This window comes from Chinchilla lanigera, unplaced genomic scaffold (assembly GCF_000276665.1).
Source record: "Chinchilla lanigera isolate Chin_1 unplaced genomic scaffold, ChiLan1.0 scaffold00036, whole genome shotgun sequence".
NCBI classification, from domain to species: Eukaryota; Metazoa; Chordata; class Mammalia; order Rodentia; family Chinchillidae; genus Chinchilla; species Chinchilla lanigera.
In genome coordinates, this window is record NW_004955437.1 from 6090294 (window position 1) to 6106560 (window position 16267).

The 16267-nt window shown below is 50.5% G+C and overlaps 1 protein-coding gene across 3 annotated transcripts in view; it reads right to left on the reverse strand.

The window, feature by feature from the left end:
- The window catches only part of LOC102023844 (chromosome unknown open reading frame, human C6orf89), a 36923-nt gene that overhangs the window by 2997 nt on the left and 17659 nt on the right, over positions 1-16267 (reverse strand). For all 3 annotated transcript variants that reach the window (XM_013517008.1, XM_005389633.2, XM_013517007.1), the window contains 4 exons: positions 6788-6942; positions 6558-6697; positions 5509-5638; positions 666-789 (listed from right to left, as the gene is read on the reverse strand). In XM_013517008.1, the coding sequence (XP_013372462.1) occupies positions 666-789; positions 5509-5638; positions 6558-6697; positions 6788-6942 (549 nt within the window). The remainder of the gene's footprint in view (positions 1-665; positions 790-5508; positions 5639-6557; positions 6698-6787; positions 6943-16267) is intronic.

Below are 16267 nucleotides of genomic sequence, written 5' to 3' on the forward strand. Positions count from 1 at the left end.
CCTCCAGTCTTGGCTTGTCCCACCCCCGGCTCAGGCAGACAGCAGGCCTGACGTCCCATTGACTAATGTGCTCTCTGGGCCTCGACCTCCTCCTCTGTAAAACTAGGAATCCGTCTAAATACTTTCCAAAATCCCTTCTGACGGGAAGTGTCTATATCGCAGTGTTGTAGATGAAAGGTTTTTCTCTCCGCTACATCAGTTGTTTTATTTCTAAGCACAGATATATCAACCCTGTTAATAAAAGAATGCTATTTTTGGGCTGGGGATATAGCTCAGTGGCATAAGCGCCTGCCTAGCATGCACAAGGTCCTGAGTTCAATCCCTGGTACCAAAAATTTGAAAATCTTTGGATGTTTAAGGAATATTGTGAAAAGGAAAAAAAAAAAAAAAAAAAAAAAGCTGTTTTCATGAAGGCAGTATTTGCTGCTTTGAATATTTTCTGAGTTAAAAACTTAGCTGGGTGTGGTGGCATGTACCTGTGATCCTCGCACTCCGAAGGCTGAGGCAGGAGGATTGTTGCAAGTTCGAGACCAGCCTGGGCTACATAGTGAGTTCAAGGCCAGCCTGGACTGCGCAGCAAAACCCTATTGTAAAAAACCCAACCCAACCCAACCCAACCGAACAGATGCCTCCAGAGTCCCTGCCCCTCTTGGGACCCTACATACCGATGTCCCCTGCCTCTACCGGCACGGCCACGGACTGACAGTGTCTCCGGCAGTGGAAGGGAGGGATGAGCTGCAGCATGGCCTCACCGCTGCCGACTGCAAACAGGTCGTGCACCTTATGCATCTGGAGGGAGAACAAGGACGGGGACAGGGAGGAAAAACAAACAGGGTAAAACTTGGGGCATGGGTACCAGAACCCTCCCACATGCGCTCTGGGTTCCCAGCAGCCTCCGCAGAGAGAAAAGCAGGGCCAGTTCCTCCTGAGCAGGGTCTCTCCTGGTACTGAGACCTAGGCAGAATCTCTTCGTGGGTGCTTCTAAGAGACTGTGGGATCTACTGGGCAGCAGCCTCAACATCAGTCCTGGGGCAGCTTCCCGCAGGCTTCATAATCTACAGCTATTCTGAGCCGCAGCTTCACAGGTGGTCAAAGGCCAAATATTTTATTGCAATTTTTGGCTCTGGAAGCTGGGGCTGGGACCCCGAGCCTGGAGCACACACGGTAAGTGGTCTGCCACCAAGCTACTCTCGCTGCGGTTTCACAAAAGGAGGTGCAGCAGAGACCAATAGGCAGGGGTCTCAGAATACGGTCTTCGCAGGGTCTGGTTTGATGTGGGCATTGCAGCTACGCAGAGGGTCTGGCGTCCTCTGGGCTCCTCCATGGAGGTCTGCCCCTCGCATGAGCCTTCTGACGAGAATCGCACAGCAGCGAGTTCAGGTCTGCGCTCTCTGCCCAAGCAGATCTGCCATGCTACTAATTAAAACTAAGGACAGCAGCCTGGCCTGAGAGTCTGAGGACAGAGGAGCCCCCCAGGACATGTGCCTGTCCAGAGAGACAGAGTCAGCGACAGGTACTGGTGCCACCTGCTCTGCGCCCGGGGAGGAGCTGTGTGCTCGGGGTCTCCCACAGTGGGGAACAGGGACAGGGCAGAAGTGGTCTCACAGGGCGTCTTCCCCTACCTCCTGCCCTCTAAAGCAGGGGTCACCAGGCAGACGCCCCAGCCAGGTCTGGTTTTTCTTCTCCACTCTAAGGTCTCTGGAGCCTTGGGCTTTGGTCCCCTCTGCCCTGTGTGCAACCTTGGCCACGATTCTGCTTCCACTGCAGCAGTAGAGCCACTTCCCTGGCTGCTGCGGTGACAGCAGGAGGTGTGGAGCTGGCCTGCAGGGGGCGGGAGCTCGTACAGGCCTACACCCTGGTATCCAGTCTTAAAAAGGCCCCAGAAGCCCCCCAAAGAAGTGTATGTTTCCCTCTTTCAACAGGCCCGGCAGGAGACAGGTGATCCCTCTACTCCTGCGGTGAACAGAAAGACACAGCCCTGGCGCCTGTGGGCGTGGGAAGCAGGCCGGGCAGCCTATAAGAGCACTTCCTGGTCCTCCTAATCCCGTGGAAAAGTTACTGCAACTGTAATGAGTTAATTCTAATCTACCACTTCCAGGGCAACCCATGGCGTAAATAAAAGACACAATAACATATCCAACACGCTGGGAAGTCAAGGGGGTCCTGAGTCCAGCCACAGTGATGGCTATCTGGAACAAAGGCCTCCACCCAGGAATGAACCCTAATTTTATTCATTCGTGAAGAAAGGAGTGGCTTGAGGATGAGTGACTGTGAGAGTGGCGGGAAGTAGCGGAGTGCCATGAGCTGGGCTAGGTAGGAGGCCTGAAATCCCCTCTGCAAATGCAGAGACAAGGATCTGCAGAAAGAGAAACCTGTGTGACACAACTGAGATAGTATCTAGTGTTTTGAGCTTGGTGCTTCAGCTCTGATGAGTAATCTTTGAAACCCCAGGAAGTCACAGCCTCTATCTTGAAGCTCCATCCCAGATCACAGTATGGAGCTTTGGCTCACACACCCCGCCTCACCCCTGCTCACTCGAGGGAGCAACAGGGGTCTGGGGAAACACACCTGCCATCTCCAAAGACTACCATCAGCCCCTGGGCTGGCTGATAAGCATTGCTTAAAGCCAACTGAAGGGAGAAGGAAAGGGTCCTAGCCAGCTCTGTGCATATCAATACAGGGCCAGGGATATAGCTCAGCAGCACAAGGGCCTGCTTGGCAAGCCAAGATCCTGAGTTCAATTCTCGATATCAAAACAAACAAAAAAAAACAAAACACACCGGGTGTGGTGGTGCACACCTGTAATCCCAGCACTTGGGAGGCTTGAGGCAGGAGGACACTTGTGAGTTCGAGACCAGTCTGGACTAACAAGTGAGCTCAAGGCCAGCCTGAACTGCATAATGAGACACTGTCTCAAAACAAACAAACAAACAAAAACCCAGATCAGTACATGGAAAGAGGGTCAGGCTCAGCCAAAATGGAGACAACTGCTCCTCATTTAAGGAGAGTCGCCCACATCCTCCTCAGCAGTCCACGCTTGCTGGCCCAGAGCTCTTAGGGACTCCGCCCCATCTCCTATCTTCCATCCCACAAGCTGTCTTGGGACCCAGGACCCAAAGACATGCGGCTCTCCCCGGCCAGGGGCAGGGATGTGGGTGCCAGCGCGGGTTGAGGCAGCTGGGGGGAAGGAGAGCTCTGGCGGGGGCGGGACGCAGGGCTCCGAGAAGGCAGACTCGCAGGACTTCTGCTCCGCAGGCCGCTCCCCTTCCAGGGCAGCCTGGGAGCCCCGCACAGCGGGAGGGCTCCGGCAAGCGTCTGAGGGACGGTTGCTCAGGCCTCTGGCCAGCGCCTGGGCGTTGAGCAGTCTGGGAAGCTGACTTCAATATCCAAGTGGGAGAACGGAGACGAAGATAAAGGCCCGCACCCAGCATTGTATCACAGTCAGGAAGATGAACTCATAGGAGGCCCGAGCTGCGGCCAGGAACAGCAGGACAAACGGCCGCAGAGACGGAGCCAGGGCCGGCACCTCCCGCTGCTGCTGCTGGCGGGCGTGAGCTCCGGCTTCCAGACAAAGATGATTGTTTTTATGGCTTTTAAATTCCTTCCACACGGTTCAGCAGATGTGGCGCTAAGTAAGAGCATTAGGAGATTGAAGTTACAGCCCAGTGTTGGGACAGGGTCACAATTTGGGAAATTAAAAAAAAAAATCTCGTGGCGGTCCTGGGGATGGGACCCAGAGCCTCGTGCACGCTAAGAGTGGCTCTACCGTAGGCCGCACCCTCAGCGCAACACCTTTTGAAGAAGAAAACTCCTCATTCGTTCACACAAACCCAGGCTCAAACCCTTCCTCGGGAGGATGCCCCAGAGGAGCAGGTCAGAGAGGAGGCAAACAGACAGAGACAGGGCGGCCTCTCTGTCCCCTGGCCGGGAGAGGCGCAACAGCATGCAGGGCGGGGCCTTTGCATCCCCGGGCTGCCATCCCCGGCCCCACGCCTGTGCCACCCACTTCACCTGGAGTCTGTGCCGTTTGCGGGGCTGGGGCAGCTGGCAGTGTCCCATTACCCTGCTCTGTGATGGGGGATGCATCACCTAGTCTCTCTGGGGCTCAGTTCCCCCGTCTAGAGAGTGAAGGAATCGGCTCGTTCATTGACGCCCTGCTCATCTACAGCTGACCGCTTTCTTTTTTCTTGTTTGCTTATTAGCTGCATTACCTTTGGGGAAGTAAAAACTTGTGCTCAGTAGCAATGTGAGTTTTACTTCTTTTTTATTTTGTGGGAAAGCAAATCCTTAGTATTTGCTTAGCAGAAAACAAAACAAAACAAAACTTTTTGTTTTTTTGAGACAGGGTCTCACTATGTAGTTCAGGCTGGCCTCGAACTCACGGCAACCTCCTGCCTCAGCCTTCTGAGTGCTAGGATTGCAGGTGTGCACAACTGTGCCCAGCTCTGCTTAGCAAAAATATTATCGAATAATAAATGCAAGGTTTCTGTATGGGATAAAGAGGGTAAGCATATAAAGGAAAAGTTAATAGTATTTTGGTTTAGTTCTTTTATATGCATTTTTGGGATGCTGGGGATCAATCCTAGGGTCTTACACATGCTAAGCATGTGCTTTCCCACTGAGCTACATACCTTTTCAATTACAAAGTTATATTTTATTTGTTTCAAGAGGCTGCACTATTTATTTATTTATTACTCTGAGACAGGGTCTCACTACGTAGCCTAGGCTGGCCAGTCTTCTTGCTTCAGCCCTCCTGAGTGCTGAGATTACAGGCATTTGCCACCATTTCCAGCTAAAGATGTAATTTTTAAGCCACACTTTCATCCTTCTGTTTTGTTTGTGTTTCTCTTGGATTGTGGTTTCCAGAAGGCCACTGAATTTTAGAAACTGTCAGGTTTGCCACATGACTATTCAGGGATTAATATGTGCTCTACAAGGGCCAAGTTTGTTGTTTCTGCCAACATGAATGGCCGGTAGCATCTTCTCTGCGATGTTTCAGAGGAGGACAGTGGCTTGTGTATCACTTTTATGTGGAACGCGTCTGCATCCCGATTTGAGGTGAGGAAGCCACACAAATTGCACACTTGAGTCCCGAGAGACGTGACAGCCCCACCCCCTTGGATGCAGAGAGGTAGCCTGGCCCCAAGGGTGACAGGAGGCAACAGGCTGGCGAAATAGGCTTTCAAAAGCCTGGGGACCGGGCTGGGGATTTAGCTTGGGCTGGGGATTTAGCTCAGCGGCAAAGCGCCTGCCTGGCAAGCGCAAAGTCATGAGTTCGGTTCCCGGTACCGGAGAAAAACAAAAACAAAAACAAAAAGCCTGGGGACCTACCTTCCTCACGGGGTGGGGGCACTGCAGGTCCCCGGCTAGCAGTGGCAGGGGAGAACCCTGGAGGGCGTGGCGTCCCTCAGTGCACCCTTGACACTGATGCAGGGATGGGCTGGATTACGTCACTCTAGGACCCCAGTGAGGAAAATTCTAGATCCAAGTCCTCTAGAAATGCCCTACCTTTCTCCCCACAACAGGTTCCGGCTGAAGCAGGAAGCACTTCTTTAAGGAGGCATCTTTCGGAAATGAGAGGTGTGTAAAAACAGGAAAAAGTTCATGTAAAATTTGTGATCTGTTCAGAGGTCTCCTCCTGTAAAAGCATGAAACAGAACAGTGTCACCAGAACAGGTGACAGCCTCTCCACTGGCGGGCGGACAGGGCTCCTGGCAAGTGCGGGGACGCTATGCGGGGCAGACACCGAGCACCAGGGCGCTGTGAGGGGCTGCGAGCTCTGCACATCAAGGCTGACCTGCACGCCGAGCCCCACTGCTGGCTGTATGTGCGGGCAATGTTCTAAGGCCCAGTGGAAATAATAGAGGGAGGAAAAGAAGCAACCATTCCCTCTCTCGGTTGGAAGACAGACTGCAGTGAGGCAGGCCAGAAAGAGAGGCGAAGAGAGAGGAGAGAGGGGGAGGGACCTGAGCCCTGAGCCCTGAGCTCTAAGCCCTGACCCCGGCCCTGAGACGCACGGTGCGAAGCCCCATTACTTGTGATACTGCGCATGTTCCAGCATGAAAATAAATGGCACAGGCCAGGGATGTAGCTCAGTGGCACAAGCGCCTGCCTGGCAAGCACAAGGTCCTGAGTTTGGTTCGCGGTACCAAAGAATAAAAAAGGAAAAGACCAGTGGCACACTTGATGAACAGGAAGTATTCAGGAATTATCCAACATAAAACTTGAAAAAGTGAATTGACTTCTTGGTTATGTGATGGCAGCTGGCTTTTCCTGCTGGAAGGCGACCTCAGCCCCAAGAAGCGGAGCAGACCAGGCCTAGGGCACAGGAGGCCGGAGAAGACACCAGGTCCGGGCAGGAGCGTGCTGAGCACCGCGCCAGACTTGCCGCGGGCCGTCTCCGGCTCCCCCGATGGGCCCCCTCCTCCACCGTCCCCTCTGTCCTTCCCTCTCTCCCGACCATCGGTGGACACAGGGCTGTCACGTGGCGCACTGGGTGACGGCTCTCCCCGGTGTGACCCCTGGTCTAAGCACGGGCCTGACCCTGGCGCACTCACCACGGGTAAGGAAACGGGAACCACCGCTGGGGAAAGCAGCTCCGCCACTGGGTGAAAACCCCTTCGGGGAAGCCTTCCGTCGCCTCCGGGTACTGGCACAGGAAGCGGTGGATCTCCTCTGTCCGCAGAGGCCGCCCAGTCTTGGTGCAAAAGCAAAACAAAGGCACAGACTCCCCGCGACCCATTCAGGAGCGGGAACCGCGCAGTGGGGGCGGCGAGCACCTCCTTACCTTGATCACCAGCTGCCGGAGGCGGTCAAACATCCTCGGGGTGTCCTCCGGGAGCATCACCTCGAGGGGCAGAGCGTGGGCGCAGACGACGCAGTCTGCAGGGACGGGCTCGGACGCATTGTGCTCCCCGCTGTAGGGCCACCAGGGGTCGGGGTCTGCGAGGGGTGCAACACAGAGAAGGCAGGTGGGCGCGGGAAGAGCGGCACGGGAAGGCAGCAGCCGGACAGGCGGGCAGAGAGGGAGGAATTCTTCAGGGCAAACAATTAGAGGCACTGGAGTGTGCAGACCGCCTGGGCGACTCTCCTCGCAGGAGGAGCGACGGTCTCCATCATGGCTGACCCCGACCCTATTTCCTTGTACTGATGTGCGCAGAGCTGGCTGGGACTCTTCCTTATCCCTTCGACTGGCTTTAAGCCATGCACATCCGTCCCGTGAGGTGCGGATGGTAGTGTTTGAAGACGGCAGGCGTGTTTCCCCGGACCCCCGTTGTTCCCGTGGGTGAGCCGGGACAAGGTGGGATGAAGCTCCAACGCTGCACACTGTCAGCTGGGACTGAGCCTTGAGATCGAGGCTATGACTTCCTGGGGCTTCAAACACTTCTCATCAGAGCTGAAGCACTGACCCCAAAACATTAGCTCAACTACCTCAACGGTGTCACGCAGGTTACTCTTTCTGCAGATCCTTCTCTCTGCGTTTGCAGAGGGGATTTCAGGCCTCCTGCCTAGCCCAGCTCATGGCACTCTGCTGCTTCCCGCCACTCTCACAGTCACTCATCCTCAAGCCATGCCCTTCTTCACGAATGAATAAAATCCGGGTTCGGCCCTAGGTGGGAGGCCTTTGTTCCGGATAATCACCACTGCGGCCGGACCCAGGACCCCCTTGACTCCCTGCCATGCTGGATATATTACTGAGTCTTTCTTTATGCCATGGGTTGCACTGGAAGTGCTAGATTAGAATTAACTCACTACAATTGCAGTCACTTTTCACAGGATTACAAACATAAACCCCTGGGCCGTGACGAGGACCTCGAGCGCTCTCTATAGTGCGGAGCTGGAAAAGGAACCTGTGATGAAGGGGTGCAGAGGGCAGCATGGTGAGGAGCGGCTCCTCTCTCTGCATACTCTCCTACACTTTCCTACGTCAACTCAATAAACGAAGCACAGCAGTTGGAAACCATTCGGCAATGCAGCTCCTCTGATCCTCTCCAACCCGGGCGCCACCTGGCAGAAACGTGCAGGGCATGCGGGGTGGGCGCTGGGCGACATGGCTGTGCCTGTTGGGTGTCTCTGCAAGCTCTGGCTGTGTACCCGGCCCTTGCTGCCCAGCAACCCAGGGAGGAAGAGCTAGAAAGGGCTGGAGAGAGAAGGGACACGTGGGAGAGCTGGGACCTTCCGGGGCCATCACTGGTGCACGCAGCACCCGCCTGATCACCGCTCTGACCAGGGACCCCAGGCTGGGCAGAGACAAAGGAGCCCCGTGCCCGACCCCCTGCCCTGGCAGCTCCCCGTCAGAGTGGCCCTGCTGTACACAGCCTTCCTCAGTTTCCCCTGCTCCTGCCTCTGACATGTCCAGTTCAGAGTGCTAGGGCATTCTTTCTTGTTTACTCTCTCTTCTGTTTCGGGTTTCATTTGAGTTCTCAAAAGCTGTGTTTATTTTAAAACTCCAACTTGATTCCAGAATGTTTCACAAGCTGGTTCTGATTACAGCCCAGTAAGACCACTCCTGTGGGCCAAGAACAAAGGCAAAAGACAACCAAATGTGGCCGAGATGAAGTCAAGGTTTTAAACCAATAAACACTGGGAAACTCACCCTTCATCACAAAGCCCTTTCTGTCATCAGCAGTGAACATGGATCTTGGTGGTGTGTTGTTTGTTTAAGGCAGCTGTCAGGGCAGGGCCCCTCCCCCCTCGGCCCGCCCAGGCAGCAGGCAGACCCCGCCGGAGGACCGCGGCCGCACCGCTCTCCTGCAAGGGGCCTCCAGGGCCAGCCCCGGGGCCTCTAGTGCCACCTGTGTTGGTGGCATGCTGGAGCTGCAAGGCTGTGTTTTTTTCCTCCTCCAGTATTTTCAAATGTTCCTTATCAGGAGACAAACGTGCTACATTCCCGTCTAAATACGAGAACTCCGCGGAATGGCCACACAAGGGAAGAGGGAAATCCTCACACCGTGTCACGGGCACACAGTCCTGCAGCTCCCCTGGAGCAAGCTCAAGGGAAGAGACAGGGAGGGAAGCTAATGTGTCACATGCTGGGCCCTGTGCTGGTCACATGCACACACTACATTGTGTCACCATGGCGACTTCCACAGCGTGGCGGCCAGAGGACAGGGCACGCCAGGCAGAGGTGCGAGGGACAGTGCCTCGGAGGAAGCGGGTGACGAGGCTCACAGCACGGCCCACTCCGGAGAGGAAGAGGAGGGTCCTCAGTGGCTCTGGACGGGGCTTCCCGATGGGCCAGGGCTGTGACCCCAGGTTCCAAGAGAGGCAGGAAGAGGGAGACCCAGTTATACTTGGGGTTCGCCCTCTGTGGGGAGCAGTGATACCTGAGAGCCGCCACTGGGGGACTGGGCTTGGAAAGCAGAGGGACAGGCCTGTCCCTGCTGCCCCACAGGCCCGGGCGCCTCCTGTGGGCCCAGCAACCTGGCAGAGGTGGACATATGCGGATAGGCGAGGACACTGTTCAGCAGTCACACGTTGGACTACGTGAATCAGTTAATCATGACAAGCTTCTCACGAGATGAGGATAAAGTGACAGGAAATAGGGCACCTTCCTCGAATCTGTACAAATGTGCTTCAGGGGCTAGTAGCAAGCAGCTCTGGACACTTTTTGCGGGGGGAGCGGGAATCAAACTCAGGACCTTGCGCTTGCCAGGCAGGTGCTTTGGATCCTTTAACTGTAACTTTCTTAATTTCGATTTTGTTTGTTTGTTTATGGGGAACAGAGCTTCACTATGGAGCCCGGATCCTCCTGCCTCTGCTTCCCAGATGCTGGGATTACAGGCGGGCATCGCCACACCTAGGTTTAATTCTAATTTTATTCTGAGTTTTAGATGTTCTTGGTATTTTCAGGTAGAGAGGCCTTGAAACACATGTACAGGAAGGAGAACCACTGAAGCAAAACCAAGAAAGAATAGGAAAGCAATATAGGATGGCATTTTGTAAACTAGGAGGGAAGCTTGGGGGGATGGTCCCGGAGTCTAAGAAACCCAACCGCACAACATTGGTACTGAAAAGAGGACTATGGTGAAACAAGCAGCAGCCGTCATTGTAGCTTACTCCACTAGCCATCAGCAGTTAGAGTGGAGATGCAAGGTAATCTGACTCACACCTAGGAATAAATTTAACAAGAACGCTTAAACTATAAAAATTGAATGAAGGACATAAAGTAAAACCTAAGTGAATAGACAAACAGACCGTGTGCATGGGGCCGGGTGGGAAGATGAAGTTTAAAGATGTCAAGTCTCCCTCAAACCATTCGCATGAATTCAGTACAACTGGGATGGGAGCACAGCAGTTTGTTCGTAATGAATGGAGGGGTGGGAGGCACTGGCCACCTGGACTCTAAGTCCACCTAGGAGACTAAGCGTGTGGGACAGTGGCAGGCAGTCACAGGCCTCTGCTCCAGGCGACCTGGGCAACACAGGAACTCCCAAGTGTGCGGCTGGTCAAGTCCACGGGCCCTGCCCCTTGGGCACAGGAAGAGTGACAGGTCAGCAGGGGCCCTCTGTGACTGGCACTGGGTAACGATGGGCCTCAGAAGCTCACAAACGGGCTCGGGCCCAGCTCATGCTACAAATAAGGAGGGTGGGACTAGTAGGAAAGGGCATAATTTTGCTTTCCCTGTGTAGTTAGCGTATTTTTAGGAAACAGCTCTACTGCTGGCCACAGTGGTATATGTCTGTAATCCCAGTCACTCAGGAGGCTGTGCCAGGAGGATCGTAGCAAGTTCGAGACCAGTCTGGGGTACAAAGTGGGCTCAAGGCCAGCTTGCCTGGACTGTATAGTAAGACTCTGTCTCAAAAAAAAGCAAAGCAAAGAAAAGAAAAAGTACAATTCAGGATACACAATCAGTGCACAGAAAAAATCAATCATGTTTCTGCACAACAATAATGAACCCACTGAGAAAGAAACTAGGAAAACAGGACCATTCACAACAGCTTAAAGAAAAGTAAATACTTAGGAATTAACCTAATCAAAGAAGTGAAACACCTCTATAATGAAAACTACAGAATTACCCAAAAGGAGACCAAAGAAGACATCCGGAAATGGAAAGATGTCCCCTGTTCCTAGATAGGCAGAACCAACATTGTCAGAATGGCCATATTACCGAGACTCATACACAGATGTAACGGAATCCCAAGCAAAATACCAACAGCATTCCTCGTAGCACTAGAGAAAACAATCTTAAAATTCATTCCACCTGGAAACGCTTTAAAAAAAAATCCATATGGAACCAGAAGACCCAGAATAGCAGCAAAAGGCATCCTGGGAAAACAAGAGCAAAGCAAGAGGCATCACAAGGCCAGACTGAGAGTTCTGTTACACAGCTACAGTGATTAAAAACAGCATGGGACGGGCGCAGAAACAGACGGGAGGATCAGTGGGACAGCGGAGAGGACGCAGAAACAGCCCCAGGCACATTCAGCCTTTTGATCGACAAAAAGCACAAGCTGGAGAAAAGACAAGACTCTTTAACACATGGTGCTGGGAAAACTTGCTCTCCACATGCAGGAGGCTGAATCTAGACCCCTATCTCTCACCATGTGGTAAGCTAATATCAAAATGGGTCAAAGATCTAAGTATTAGAAGAGAAACACAATCTGTGAGAAGATTAAGCAGGCAAAACTGTTCAAGATGTGGGGAGAGGCCCAGACTTTCAGAACAGAACCCCAACTGCACAAGAAACGAGAATCAACTAATGGGACTGTATCAAATTAAAAAACTTCTGCACCACAAAGAAAACAGTCAACAGAGTGAAGAGAAAACCTACGGAATGAGAAAAAAATTTGCCAGCCACTCCTCAGACAGAGGAAAAATATCTAAAATATATAAGGAACTAAAAAAAAATTAGATGGGGGCTGGAGATTTAGCTCAGCGGTACAGCGCCTACCTGGCAAGCACAAGGTTGTGAGTTTGATTCCCGGTACTGGAAAAAAAACCAAAAAATAATAATAAATAAATAAATAAATAAATAAATAAAATTAGATTTCCCCCAAAATAAAAGACCCAATCACGAAATGGGAAACTGATGAATACACTTCTCAGAAGTAGTACAGATGTAAGAAATACCTGAAAAAATGTTCAACAACTCTGGCCATTAAAAAATGCAAATGAAGCCGGGCATGGTGGCGCATACCTGTAATCCCAGCACTTGGGAGGCTGAGGCAGGAAGATCATTGCAAGTTTGAGGCCAGCCTAGGCTACATAATGAGTTTAAGGCCAGCCTGAACTACATAGCAAGAGCCTGTCTCAAAAAGAAAAAAAACCCAAAACACTGAGATTCCATCTTACCTCCAGAAAGAATGGTCATCATCAAGAAATCTAGTAATAGGCTGGGGATGTGGCTCAGTGGTACAGCGGCTGCCTCGCAAGTGAGAGGCCCTGAGTTCAAGTCTCAGTACCAAAAAAACAAACAAAAAAAAAAAAGGAAAAAAAACCTGCCCGGTGTGGTGGAGCACTCCTGTAATCTCAGCACTTAGGAGGCTGAGGCAGGAGGATCACTGCAAGTTTGAGGCCAGCCTGGGCTACGTGGTGACCTCAGGACCAGCCTGAACTACACAGTGAGACCCTGTCTAAAAAAGAAAGAAAGAAAGAAAGAAAGAAAGAAACAAAAACAAACCCTTGTACATTATTGATGGGAATGTGAACTAATACAACCACTATGGAAATCAGTATGGAGGTTCCTCAAATACCAAAAGTACAAATTCCATTGACCTTAGCTCTTCTTCTCCTAGGTATCTCCCCAAAAGAGTTAAAGACATCATACTACAGAGATCCTTGCATACTTTGTTTATAGCAGTCCCAATTCACAATTGCCAAATCATGGAAGCTGCCTATTTCCACCAACAGGTAAGTGGAAAAAGAAAATATGGTATTTATATCCAATGGAGCACTACTCTGCCATAAAGGATTCACTTGAGTCATCTGTAGGAAAATGGATGCACCTTGAGGTCATAATGTTAAGTAAAATAAATCAGACACACCAGCTTAAATACTGCATGAGAAACCTAAAATATAACTAACTTAAAAAGTAAAATAAGCGTGGGGTATAGCTTAGCCACCTGGCACCTGCCTGGCAAGAGCAAGGTCCTGAATTCAATTCCTGGTACCAAAAAAAGAGCAAAACAAAACTCAGAAATAGGAAACTGGGACGTAAGTCCTTTGTGTATGAGGGGACAAGAGATCGGGGGAGGCCGTAAAAAGAGCTGAGACAGCCAGGCATAGTGGCGCAACCCTGTAATCCCAGCCCTCAGGAGGCTGAGGCAGGAGGATCATTGCGACTTTGAGGCCAGCTTGGGCTATAAAGTGAGCTCAAGGCCAGCCTGAACTGCATAGTGAGACCCTGTCTCAAAGACAAAAAAAAAAAAAGAGCTAAGATGTGTTGTACACACGGACCAACTCCCCATGAGGAATGGAATCTATGCACTGCAAACATGGACTCATAAACATCTTTAGGGCCAGGGGTATAGCTCAGCAGCTTAACCGCTTGCCTGGCAAGGCTGAGATCATGAGTTCGATTCCCGGTACCAAAAAAAAAAAAAACAAAAAGCATGCAATCATAAATATTTTTAAATGTTTAAAAAAGAAAAACTTTAAAAATTAAAAATACAAGTCTGAAAAAAGAAACTTGACACGAAGTCTCCCGACTTGCGTGTCCCTTCCTCCACGCGTAGCTGTGAGGCTTACGTCACTGCAGCGAGCTTCCGGTTCCGGGTCAGCAGCCTAGGAACCGACCACGTGGGGCAGAGCAGAAGACGGAAAGGGCCTGAGCCCCTGGGCCACCTTGGGACTGCTCGCTAAGCTTCACTCTGCTCTGCCGCCACACTTATTATATTAAGAGAAAATGTCTTTCTTAATACCAAAAAATACCGTTCATCAAAAGCTAAGCTACTCATCCAGACAAAAAATAAAATAAACGCCCGAGTCTTAGTCTATCAACAGGTGTAGGCAGCCACCTCTGTGTGATGTAGAAAGATCTTCACACTCCCGAAAGAAACCCCGTATCCACTGCAGTCACTCTGTGTTCCAGGCCTTCTTCCTCAGCCCCAAGCAATTGAAAACCTATCTTTGGTTTCTCTGGATTTGCCTGTTCTGACATCTCACAAGAATGGAATCACACTCTATGTGGCCTTTTATGTCTGGCTTCTTTCACGTTGCACAAGATTTGTAAGGCTCATCCTTGCAGCAGGGATCCCTGCTTTTTTCTTTTCACTACCGAATAATATTCCACTGTGTGGATAACCAAATGTTGCTTACTTATTCTTCAGCTCCTGAATGTTTGGGCCATTTATATTCTGGGGCTTTTATGACTCATGTGTCGATGAATATTTGCAAACAAGTTTTTTGCAGACACGTTTTCAGGTCTCTCAAGCATAGGAGTGGAATTACCGGGTCATACAATAACTCTATGTTTAATTTTTCAAGGAAGTGTGAAACTATTTTCCAAAACAGCTACACTGTTCTACATTCCTATCAGTATGGGTAAGGGTTCCAATTTCTCTTGTTATTGTCTTTTTTTTGGGGGGGGGTGTCTTTTTGAGACAGGGTCTCACTGCGCAGTTCAGGCTGGCCTTGAGCTCACTTTGTAGCCCAGGTTGGTCTCAAACAGTCCTCCTGCCTCAGCCTCCCAAGTGCTGGGATTACAGGTGTGGGCCAACATGCTCGGCTCCCAGACCTTTTTTAAAACTTTAATTCTGAGACAGAGTCTGGCTAAATTGCCCAGGCTGACCCTGAACCTGACTCTCCTGCCTCAGTCTCCAGAGTAGCTGGACTTATGGGCATGCACCATCATGCCCACTTCTGTATGGTTTTGATCTGCATGTCCCTGATAACTAATGATACTGAGCATCTCTGCATGTGTGCATTAGTCATCTGTGTATTCTTGGAGAAAGGTCTGCTCAAATCCTTTGCTCCTTTTTAGTTCAGTTGTCCTTCTATTTCAATTATTGGATTTTAAGAGTTATAAACAATACTTTTTTAGAAGGACATGAGGGGCTTGCTTCGCCAGATATTAAAGCATTCATAAACCTACTATAGTTAAAATACCAAAGCCGGACTCATTATGCAAATTCCTACTGGCCAACTCACTCATTCCCTGGAAGTAATTTGCAACCCAAATCTATACGTGAGATCCTTTTATCTTGGCCTAGGAGGAGCAAGGCGGCAACATTCTGCCTTTGTGTTCAATCTCTCACTGTAACTAAGCGTCCTTTTCTTTACCCATTTAGTGCCTTTTTCTTTTGTTGGCGATTCTGCAGTTTGAGAGAGGCTGCAGGAGGTGGTGTCCTTGCGGGGTTTCGTGGGTGTGTAAGATCGCTCACTATTTTCTCTCCATCCTGCTGGGAACCCAAGCTGCTCTAAAAGAGTTTCCTAATTCTTAAAAAAATCCCCTGCTAGGTGTGGTGGTACACACCTGTAATCCCAGCACTCAGGAGGCTGAGCCAGGAGGATTGCCACCAGTTTGAGGCCAGTCTGGGCTACACAGGGAGTTCAATGGCAGCCTCAACTAAATGGTGAGACCCTGTCTCAAACAACAATAACAACAACAGAAGAGTCTCCTAGTGCTAAAGTGCTGTCTAGATTAAAGATGTAGGGGCTGGGGATTTAGCTCAGCCGCGCAGCGCCTGCCTGGCAAGCGCAAGGTTGTGAGTTTGATTCCCGGTACTGGAAAAAAAACAAAAAAACAAAAAACAACAACAAAAAAATAGATTAAAGATATAAACGCTGAGATTTACAGAACTAGAGGAAAATGTAGGACATGATATTTATAATCTTGGGAGCAAGGAAGGCTTCTTAAGTAAGATGTTTAACAAAATGCCATAAAGAGCCAGGCGTGGTGGTGCACGCCTGTAATCCCAGCACTCGGGAGGCTGAGGCAGGAGGATCGTTGCAAGCTTGAGACCAGCCTGGGCTACAAAGTGAGCTCAAGGCCAGCCTGAACTGCATAGCGAGAGACCCTGTCTCAAAAAGACAAAAAACTAAACAATGCCATAAAGAAAAAAATGGACAGGTTTGACCAATACATGCATAGAAAAGGCACAGAATTAAAATCTTTAATATACAGTGAGTTTCTACTTGCTGAGAAAAATTTTAAATGGGAAGAGAAAATGACCACATAGTTCACAGCAAAATAAATGGCTTATAAGACACCTCCCATGTGCATGTTTGTCTCTGGTGGTCTGAGCAACTGATTTGAAGGTAACAATATGCAATGAAATTACAATGGTGCACTCCTACCATCTTGTCTAGTGAAACTCTGTATTAT